The 11,359-nt window shown below is 42.2% G+C and overlaps 1 protein-coding gene across 1 annotated transcript in view; it reads left to right on the top strand.

The window, feature by feature from the left end:
- The first annotated feature begins 536 nt into the window (after window positions 1-536).
- The window catches only part of LOC139297560 (protein unc-79 homolog), a 33,445-nt gene continuing 22,622 nt past the window's right edge, over window positions 537-11,359 (top strand). The window contains exons 1-11 of the mRNA XM_070920284.1: window positions 537-558; window positions 2,080-2,200; window positions 5,535-5,848; window positions 6,602-6,772; window positions 7,002-7,097; window positions 7,192-7,247; window positions 8,026-8,155; window positions 8,288-8,352; window positions 9,640-9,728; window positions 10,121-10,161; window positions 10,497-10,525. Coding sequence (XP_070776385.1) covers window positions 537-558; window positions 2,080-2,200; window positions 5,535-5,848; window positions 6,602-6,772; window positions 7,002-7,097; window positions 7,192-7,247; window positions 8,026-8,155; window positions 8,288-8,352; window positions 9,640-9,728; window positions 10,121-10,161; window positions 10,497-10,525 — 1,134 coding nt within the window. The remainder of the gene's footprint in view (window positions 559-2,079; window positions 2,201-5,534; window positions 5,849-6,601; window positions 6,773-7,001; window positions 7,098-7,191; window positions 7,248-8,025; window positions 8,156-8,287; window positions 8,353-9,639; window positions 9,729-10,120; window positions 10,162-10,496; window positions 10,526-11,359) is intronic.

The raw sequence follows: 11,359 nt of genomic DNA, 5'->3' as shown, positions 1-11,359 counted from the left end.
CTGGACACGTCATGATTATGATTGACAACGTGACAACCATCTGTTGCATGTTTATCCTTTTATATGCAGCACAGACACACAAATGCGCAGGAATATTTAGGCAAACACACCGAGGTCCTTGGTATTTCCCTCGTATAATCACACCAAAGAGGAGCTGATAGGGTTGTTGGAATTCTTGAATGACAATTTGTCAAAGCTGGATCAGTCCATTTGGAAAGGTATGCTGTGGCACATGGATACCAACGTTCCTCTCCGCCGTGAACGAATACGGTTCTTAAATTTTTAAAATTGACTCACAAAATGGGTCTTCGTTTTAATTCCGCTGAAAGCTCGCGAAAACGACCGCGCCACCTCTAAAAAGCCACAGTGTATAAATCCTTCGCGCAGAGTGGTACAATCAAGCCGAGCTTGGGCTGCAAGGGGGGTATATTCACTTTTTCACGACCGAGGGAAACACAACGCCGGGGAGGAAGAAAAAAAAAAAACACTAAAACAACTGACAGTCTGGGTTTTATGTTTCCCCAAGTGTCTGCGAGATGTCTACGAAGGCAGAGCAGTGTAAGTACGGCCGTGTGTGTGCGTTTTTTTCCTGTCTTGTCATGGAGGGGGGGGGGGGGGGGGGGGTTGGAAACTGGAAATGTGATTTTTGTTTTAACCAAGAAAGCGAATGAGGGGAGCTGTCCTTGGTGATGAAACCGCGGTTGCCATGGCAGGTTGCAACACGTCCTCTCACTGCAGAGGATGGCTGGAGGGCTCAGAGCACACAGGAAGCCTCTGTATATGTATATTCTTGTATTTCTCGGCGTGTTAATGGGAACGAATTTCATGCCTAGATCGCACTCATGTTATTATTCTTTTTTTTTGTTGTTTGTTTTGATTGACGTGACCGGATGAGGTGCGTGCGAAAAGCGAGGTGTGCTGCTGGTCTCAAGGTCGACCTGGCAGATTCTTTACTGAACAATATGGTGGCATTAGATGTATCGATAATGTGGATTGATCACGCCGTCCTATATGGCTGTTAATTTCCTCCTCCTTCCTCCGATGGCTTTTGAACAGGTGGAAAACAGCCTCTATCTTCAGATTCTCTTCCATGTTACTGAATGATCTATGCACACTTTTAATCAGACATCGCTTTAAGTATATAATAGACATCAAATATAGGGTCAAACTTGGTGTTTGGGGCTTCCATGTCAATTGGCTAAAAGTTGTGCCTTGTTGCTATTGCATGGGAGAATTAATCAGGCTAATGATGAATCCTGATTATGTGATTACACTTACTACTGTCTACTGTTAACATATTGGCAGCTGTTACCTCCTATATTTCTTAAATGTATTAGGTTGTTTAGGCATCAAAATGTTATATATATATATATATATATATATATATATATATATATATAATATAATAATTTGTCTCTCAAGATGTTTTTTAATTTAAGAGAGGAGCATGTGTGCTGCAGTATGTATGTATTACAGCGCAGGCTTTCACTACACATGCTCAAAGCCTGCAGCTGTTATTTTTATTTTGGGGTTTGTCATTTACAGGTCAGGGAGGAAGCTTAACACTACTGCCCAAGGTCACAGAAAATGGGTCAGCGATCACCCGCTCCAACTTATTTGAACTCATACATGTAACTCCTGTCCTTGCTGAAATGTCCCTCAGTATCATCTGTTAAGGGATGAGTAAGTCCCCTCTCATGATCACCCCCCTGACCACATTTCCCCAGCTTGTCTTGGGACTTGAACTGGCAACCCTTTGTACATGAGCTTGTTTCTGTAAGCAATAGTTCACTGCCCCCTCTAGGGCTTCCTGTGACCTCCCTGCTGTACCAAAAAGGTCACCTGGTGAAGACCAGAGAGCCATGGGAACACAGGCCCTTTGTTTGACTTGATAATTGGAGCATCCGTGTTACATGCTGTCCAGTGTGTATCTTAGCCAAGAAACAACAACAACAGAGCAGCTTCATGCATGTTCAACCTCATTTGCCTCATCTTTGTACTCAGATGAATCTTTTTTACACTCCATGATAGCCTCACGAGTGTTGATTTGCTTGTTACTCTGCTCTTTATTTTGTCTAGTTGCCTCTAAGATACGATACTTGCAAGAGTATCACAACCGTGTGCAACACAATATTTACCCTGTGCCCTCCGGAACAGACATTGCAAACACACTGAAATACTTTTCCCAAACCCTGCTCAGGTAAGTACCCTGCTCTGGAGCCAACAGGTGAAGTAACTGTAGAATGTTTGATATTTAGAGAGATAAACTTACAGCAGCTTGTTCTGACACACTTTCTGAAAGGGATGACACCATTAAATGGCTAACATGAATTTAGTATGTCGAAAAGGAAGTTAGGGAAGTGGCCAACTCCGTCTACTGCCTTGCCTGCCCTTCTTTGAAAGCTAGAAGAAAATAGAGACTGTAGCAGATTTCCTATGTAGGTATGGTGTTGTGTTAAAGCAGCAGCAGAGATAGACGGCTCTGTGACGTTTATTGATTCAGTGGTCGGCTGCTAGATGAACGCTTCCCTTGGACGGCCTGGTGTGTCCTTCCCAGAGGGGCCGGCGGAGAGGGCAGCTCCTCTGGCTCTGCAGTTGCAGGGTCAGCCTACTCCCCTGGGTGTTGTGAAAGCCAGAGGAAGGAACAACATGTTATTTCCTCCTCCAACACAGGTCAAGTAGGCAGCCATTTTGGACACATCTTGTTTCACGATGTGTCTTTTTTTTCCCCCGACTGGAGCTTCTTTCTATATCAAAATACACTGCAGAGATAGGATATTTCTGTATGTCATATGCTTGGGTTAGTCTTACTGCCACAGGAAATAGTAGTGCTGTCCTAACTTATCAGCTAATTTACAAAAAGGGTGGGATTACTGGAGGCAGAACTTGTATGTCCCACTTATCATTATCAGCTTAGGGTGCAATCTATTTGAGATTGGCAGCCGGCCTCAATTCTATACTTTATGCCTCAGCCCCATAAGGATTATTCCTCTGCTGTAGCGCTGTCCAGCACCAGCAGCCACTGTGCTGTATTAAACACGGCCTCTCATATGTCTTTGGCACAGATGGAGCGTGACAGGGGGCTGCAACTGTAGGAATCTGTGTGAACTCAAGTGACAGTCTTGTCTCTGAGGGGCAGCGTCGTTTGAGTGCGAAAGGACTCGCTTGCTATGATGCCACTTTTAAAAGTTGCTTGATATTTTCCCAAAGCAGAGCCTCTTAGCCTCATATATGCAGAGCAAATAATCCCCCCCCCCCCCCCCCATCACCACCACCATTAGAGGGGTCTGGTTTCCTCAGCAGGGACTCCAGGATTATCCATACACCTGTGCCTTCTGAAGCCGGGGGTGAAGAAAGTGAGAGAAAATGAAAAAGAGAGAGAGACTGAGAAAGAGGGAGTAGTGAGCCTTGAGAAGTGGAACAAGCATGTTTCATGTTCCTGGAAAGAAACACTGAAATGGCCAAAGGAGGTGATTGATGATTCACACACTAATCTTAGATTCAGCACAGGTCAGATGCAGAAAAGGGTTAGATTTGTCTATTAACTGACAATTATATATGCCTTTATATACATATATATATATATATATATATGACAATAGCTAGGGCATATATATATATATACTGTATATATATATATGCCCTAGCTTTGTCATATTTCTCCAAGTCAGGCTGAGCTCTCTGCATCAGTGAGCCATGCTGACTTCATCATCACTCACGAGAAGAAGAAACCATATCTAGCGCTGTTTAGACGTGATTTTGGATTTAGCACAGTTTTGTTTCTAACCTCACACACCTGAAAGTCTGTTAATTTAGGAGGTCTGATTGTGCTTTGAATTACTGCCACATACACAGTCACTGTTTTTTTTACTGACAGTGCAGGGTTTGACAGTCAGTGTATGTCATGTGTCTGTATCAGTGCATTTCTACATGTGTTTTATGTGTCGTATATGTTTGTGGTTTTTTGTGTCGTTTGTACGTATGTATGTGCGCACATGTGTGTGTGTGTGTCTTTACGTGTATATGTTCAATGTGTGCGCGTGAGTGTGTCTGTTTATGTCTATGTTCATTGTTCAAAATAATGATGTTTTTCTATATGAGGAATGGGCAGTGAAAAAGTCATACTCTGAGATACAGTCTGTTGTTGAGTATTAGTCCTGTTTGAGTTCATGCTGTATAATAACGCAGCTTTTATGAGTGAATCTACACTGACTAAAATCTTACAGAGTATAACTTTGAGGGGATAAGTTAGAAAATGTTATATTCTGCTGTTGACAGTATAAACTGTTAAGCTACAGGCTCAACATTATGCATCTAATGTTATGTTAAAATCTCAATGAAATCCCCTTTCTCACTTGCTGAAAATGCTGTAACTCTACTTTTTGAGTGACCTTTCAAAATAAAATTTAAAAAAATACATCAGCATTTATAATCTGGGCTCTCTTGATAAATCCCAATCATTTGCCTGATAGAACAGCTTAGCTCTCTGATAATGTGCAGTAAAAAGAGCAATGCTCTCTGGCCCCCCCTTCCCCCTCCTCCACCCTAGACTCTCCACACTCAACCCAACTAGTTTCTTGCTTTTGTTTTTTCCCTCCCTTAAAATTGAATATGTCCACCACCTTCCCCAGGGGACAGCAAACACAATTGTCCATCCTGCATTAGCTCACAAACATAATGCTACCAGTCATCTCCCCTTGATACAACCTATTCCTTTGTCATTATAGTTTCTCCTCTACCGTAGATTAGTTGTTTATTTTAGAAACCTGAATCCATATGCCTGTTGGATCTCATTATTTCTCCTGATGATACTGATACAGTATCATAACGTATGCATACGGACATTATTTCTCTGGTGCAATAAACATGTGCTGTGACCTAGGAGCACTTGATCTAACCTCACACACATGTTTATTACTGGCTGAAGCATGTTTCAAAAGTGTCACCTCTGTATTTTCCCGAACCAATTTGGTGTCACTCCCATCCTTGACAGCCCCACTAAAGACAAGGAAATTTCTTTCTTTCTTTTTTTTTTTTCTTTTTTAATTCCACGGCTCATTGGCCTTTTCGAATGGTAGCCTCTGACCTTGCTGATTGGAAGATGGCAGCCATGGAGGGACAGTCATTTGCACTGTGCCTTTTTGGAGAAGTATGGGGTTGCCACTGAAAACATGCCATTTTTTATATTTTTGCTCCTTGTCACCAGATACGCATGAGATGCAGTGATCATTGCAGTTTGTGCTCATGTTTTTTTTGTTTTCCAAGTGCAAAGATAGACAAAATGAGATAAATTGAATTAAAGTCACTCTGAACAGACAAAGCAGGGAAAAATTGCCCGTGCCTTCAGTGATACAGTCAAATAGTGAGACACTGCATCCTATGTGGGGTTTATCTGGGTTTGTTTTTTTCTATTTACGCTGTCTCTGTAGTGCCATTTCAATGTAATGTGCTGTTTTTTTGTGTCTTTGTTGTCTCTTTTTTTCCCTTGTTCCCTTCCCCTACCCTCCCTCCCCTCCCCTCCCGCCCCGGAGCAGCATTCTGTCCCGCACAGGCAGGAAGGAGAACCAGGAAGCTTCCAATTTGGCCGTGCCCATGACCATGTGTCTTTTTCCTGTGCCATTCCCACTCACCCCATCTCTAAGACCACAAGTCAGTTCCATCAACCCTACAGTTACTCGCTCCCTCCTTTACAGCGTTCTGCGCGATGCCCCGTCAGACCGCGGGGGGCAGGGGCAGCAGAGTCGGGACGCTCAGCTCTCAGAGTACCCCTCTCTGGACTATCAGGGCCTCTATGTGACCCTCGTGACCCTGCTTGACCTGGTGCCCCTGCTGCAGCACGGTCAGCATGGTGAGTCAAGGCCCAGTGCACCACTGTTTGTCATCATCATCCCCGAGCCGTCTGGCCTGCATGAAGCCACTGCTGCTTTTTTGGCCTCTTTTGTAACTGGAGGAGAGAAGCTCTGCTGAGGATCTTGAGGGATGCATGGGGGGATTGGGAGCACGCTGGATCCTGTCAACTTATTCGTTCATAAGCCATTGGATACACCAGACATAGGCCTTCTCTTCTGTGTATCATACTTGACTGCATGTTTGTTATGTAAAGTGGGAGAAATGTTTTACTTATGTTGTCATGTGCAAATATATGTAAGTATAAGTATAAGTATAAGTTAAATAGAAAACACATGCAAATGCAATGTTTTATTTCGTTTAATACATTTAGAATACACCTGAGAATGACTTCCACATTGTTGTTCACGGGCCCACAGCTGCATCACAGTCAGTGCTCTTGTTGTTCATGAATATTTTACCACTGTTAAAAAAAGCTCAAAAGCATGAAAACCCATCTCCTTGACTAGAATGCTCTACATTTCCTGAGGGCAAACGTTACCTCAGCGGCTTTTAAAGAAAGCTGACTGCCCTCAACTGAAGCTCATATTTCAAATGTTCTCCTTTTTACTGGTAAATGACTGAAATTCCATGTAACCTTGACATCTGTGGCTGCATACAGTATGTGAATACTGTATGTACTGTTAATTGAATGAGTGTCTGTGTATCTCTCTTTGTCTTTTTTTTTTTTTTTGCCTTTTCCCTTTCTCATCAGATCTGGGACAGTCCATATTTTACACAACAACTTGCCTCCTGCCCTTTCTCAGTGATGATATTCTCAGCACTTTGCCCTATACTATGATCTCCACTTTAGCCACATTTCCCCCTTTCCTCCACAAAGACATCATTGAGTACCTGAGCACATCTTTCCTCCCCATGGCTATATGTGAGTATGACATATCATCAGAGACTAATTCCCTTCCTGTCATAATGAAACTGTACCTATATAATGGTGATTTATAATTTATAACATAACGCTATTAAAGCTTTGACACCAACCCCAAAACACTCTGAATCACATAAACCAGGGCTACTGTCTATACTACTATCTTAAACAGAGCCTGAAAGAATCTTTTAAGTGGATATCATTCTTTCTCTTCCTTGCTCGTCTGTAGTGGGCTCCACTCGGAGGGAGGGGGGAGTCCCGGCCTATGTCAATCTGTCTGCCTCCTCTATGCTCATGATTGCAATGCAGTACACCTCAAATCCAGGTGAACCATCATGTTGGCTGCTTTTGAAGCATGCATGCATATATAACCCACACTGTAACGTTGTGTAACGGCTCTCTCCTCTGCTTCTTTCTAGTATATCACTGTCAGTTGTTGGAGTGTTTAATGAAGCACAAACAGGAAGTGTGGAAGGTACCTCTCCTCTAAACACATAATGCATATATATGGTAATTTGTGTTAAGTACAATTTCAATCCAAATAGAGAGCCTAAGTCATGACGTCATGTCCAGGCTAGCCTCTGCTCCAATGCAGTCTCTCATTCAGCATTTCTTCATGAAAAAATTATGCCTGTTCCTGAGGTTTACCTTCAATATTCAAGGCTGTATTTTAGTTATTAGTGTACTTACAAATGTCACTGAGATTTTGAATGAGGTTTTCTCAGTTCTGGAACAAAACCCGGATGTTCCGGTTTCACTTCGGCTCTCTATTTAGAAATGTTATTTTGGAAACACACACTGTCTGGCCTAAAAGTAAAAACTCTTTACATAATACTGCATAAGCTTTCTTCCTGAGAGAGAATATCCCTCAGTTCATGTGCTGAATTTGAAGCTAGAGCCAGAAAACAGCTAGCTTAGCTTAGCATAGACACATGAACATGGGGAACAGCTAGCCTTCCTAGCTTCATGTATAGCAACATTAGAGTGGTATCCATTTTTTCATCTAGTAACTCTTGGCAAAAAAGCAAATAAGCATATTTACCAAAATGTCTGCCTATTCCTTTAATTATATAGGGTCCTCGGTGTTGACCAAAATATTGAGCAACATCAGGCAACGTTTAGTCTTTACAAAATATATATAAAGCATGTTGGAATGATAACTTTCAACCAGTCGCCTTCCATTCATTAGTATGTGAATGTCTTTGAATATCATTGCACTTTTTAATCACTGTTGATGTTTAAACTGTGTGCAGGACCTTCTTTATGTCATATCATATGGCCCGTCCCAAGTAAAGCCTCCAGCTGTGCAGATGCTGTTTCATTACTGGCCCAACCTGAAGCCACCAGGAGCCATCAGTGAATACAGGGGGCTGCAGTATACAGGTCAGATTCTCTTAATGTCACATCTGCTGCTTGATGAGTCCTTGAACTGACTAAAGGTCTAAGCTATCCTCCGTTTTTCTCCTTTTCTCCTCCTCTACTGCCAAACCGTCTCTCTTCAATTTCCTGGATCAGCCTGGAACCCCATCCACTGTCAACATATCGAGTGCCACAATGCCATCAATAAACCTGCTGTCAAGGTGACTTCAGTCTTAGAACATATATTAAATAAGCCTTCAACATGAACTCTTACGTCACTGAAACATTTATTGTTGTTGGTTGTATAAAACCCCCCCCACATCCCTTTACGTCTACAATGCCTTGTTACAGTAAGAAGATAGATTAGCAGCACTCTGTATTCAAAAGCTGTTTCCGTTGAGAACTTCATCGGGATGCATGGGGCATGTGCCAGATTGCCTTACCGGGTCCAACCGTGCGTGTCGGCATGTTTGCTTTTGTGAGCCCCTCGGTAAATAAATCAGTGCATGCCCAGGCAGCTGTGTGAGTGGGGTAATGATATCAGCTTGTATGCTACTTTACACCAGTCTCTGCTGCTGCTGCTCTGCTTTATCAGCTCCGCCTGCCTTTACTCAACTGTGCTCAAAACTGACAAATAGAGTAGGAACAGGGGCACGGACAGGGGCCGGATTTCAATTACCAGGAGCAGGAGGGAGGGGGTACGAGGGGGAAGGGGGGCTTAATTGGAAGCGGCGACCCTGTGCAGCCCTTGAGGATAGGGTGGCATCAAGTGAGCACAGTAAATTACAGTGCACCAGCTGAACATTGAGGCCATGAGCACTGAGGTTTAGCACCAGGCCAGGCACAGGTTGCAAGAGAACTGAGTGCAGCATATGCACGCAGCCATCCACACAGAGGCATGGGGAGACAGGTATGGGTGTCACATGATTTCTTGGACAAGATCATGATATACTACCTTTAGAGAGGACTATGTGAAAGGGACAAATGGAAAATATTAGCCACAGAAAATGTAGTGAAAATGATTAGGGGGGAAGAGGGTTCAGAAAAGGGGAGGGTTAGGTATTTTTTCTTTTTGTTGAAGGAAGGGTCTAAACTTTTTGGCAGAGTCGGGAGGGTCTTTAGTGCTTGAACTTCAGAGCGCATGTCATTTATCACTATTCTATAACAACTCCTGCCTTGACTTTATTCTGCATCTTAACAGCAAACAGAACTACAATGAAGTTAAATGTGTCAAAACACACACAAGGTTTTATATAATGTGACAGTGACAACTCTTGGTTCAAAAATAAACAATGGCTGCTGCCGGAATATAAATATAAACAGGAGGCATAATTTTGTTATGTTTGCCATTATTTTGGCAAATTCTAACTCTTTTTCAATTGGTGGCTCTGTGGAAATTAACATTTCATTAACAAAGTTTAAATTGAAGAACACCAACTTCAAGTCTTTTTGCACTTTTGGTTATTAGTAAATATCCATGTTCTAACACTACCTGTCTTACTTTGCAGATGTGTATAGATCCTACTCTTTCTGTTGCCCTGGGAGACAAGCCCCCTCCTCTTTATATATGCGAGGAGTGCAGCCAGAGGATAGCAGGGTATGCATCTGTTTCACCTCTTTTTGTACTGCTCCTTCAATAAGATGCCGTTCCAAACATACATCACCTACTGCCTGCTCCATTATTCCTCACTTTAACCCAGGGGAAATACATTGCCATGGTTACGTAATCCCCTCGCGCTGATAATGAGATCATCATCATAAAATCACGCAGCCACTTGTTTCTCTTTTTCTCCAGCGTGTTGCATGTTATAATTGCATGGTTCTGCAGGTTTTGTATTTACTTTGATATTGAGGGAAGATGTTTTGTGTTCCAGCTCTGTTAGGAAGTTGAGACTGCTGCATATACGATAGGTGGAAATGTATATAGGCCCTGAGGAGCAGTCTGCCTTTAAATCAAACATTGTTTATAGATTTCTTTGACCTTTTCAGAGACCATGCTGAATGGCTTGTTGACGTACTCCTGCCCCAAGGTGAGAGGTCACAAACAATGAGGTGTTTGACTTTCAGTCTCTCTTGCTCTCTCACAGACAAAGGGACATTTATACAGTAAATGGGATATACATGGAATATATTCAGTTTTTAAGCACAATACTATTATAATAGAGGTTAGTATAGGTACACATATTTGTTGCTGGACTGTGATTATGTTCAAAGGCATATGAGGATATACTTGAAAAGAGGTGTTTCCCCATAATATATACACAATATATATATATATATATATATATATAAGTTATTACTTTCCATTGAAACACATGACTAATTTTAAAAAGCGACTTCTGTTTTTGTTCATTTGTCTTTGCAGCAGAGATATCTGCTATTTGTCAAAAGAAGGTAAGATTTGTATTTGCACAGCAACATGAACATTAATGTCCCTGCCTACACTCTCATTTGTCATCTATCCCACTACAGCATGATGTCATATTGAACATTGTCCAATGTTTCTCCATATTTAGGACAAATAAACCTTTGCAGTCATTTGTGGCTTGCCTTAAACTGCACATAGAAAACACAAATCAAACAGCACACATGCTTTAAATAGTTTTATCCTTGAAAACAGAAACAAATTATACTTGTTAACCTCTGCAGAAGATATTTCATGAAATCCATTTTTACCTGTGATCCATAGCAAGGTCATTTATTTATGAACCTGAAATGTTTTCTTCATTGAGAAGTCCATTCACTGGAGCGGCTCAGTAAAGGCCAAATCATTTCAAATGAAGCTGCTGGGGCGTGATGTTTGTTCGCTGTTGTTGAACGCGCTGCCGAGGGCAAGTGCTCCCTGCTGGTTTCCAGGGAGACACTGGGAAAACTGAGTGTGAGATGATCTCAGGTATTCCCGTCAGGCTGAGCAGCTGCCTGGTGTTGTCAGGGGAAACGGCTGGCCTCCATCCTGGTTTGTCCATCAGTTTATAATCCACAGCCTCTCCTTCTGATCAGGCTTTGTCACACTCATTTCAGAAAGCCCTTTAAACTCCCACCTGGATTTAGACCAGCTCTGTCATTATTAACTGAGACATTACTCTTCATCTGAGAATAGCTACTTATAAATACACCATGATACCCAAGATAGAACCTACTGTAAACAACATCAGTAACATCAGGGTGGTGTTTTTTTGTCGTTGAAAGCCGGATGGGTGAATGAGAGAACTCGCCATCAGAGGACAG

The sequence above is a fragment of the Enoplosus armatus genome, chromosome 15 (genome assembly GCF_043641665.1).
Source record: "Enoplosus armatus isolate fEnoArm2 chromosome 15, fEnoArm2.hap1, whole genome shotgun sequence".
In the NCBI taxonomy this organism is placed as follows: domain Eukaryota; kingdom Metazoa; phylum Chordata; class Actinopteri; order Centrarchiformes; family Enoplosidae; genus Enoplosus; species Enoplosus armatus.
Note: the sequence above shows the minus strand (reverse complement) of the source record. Positions and strands in the feature narration are given on the sequence as shown.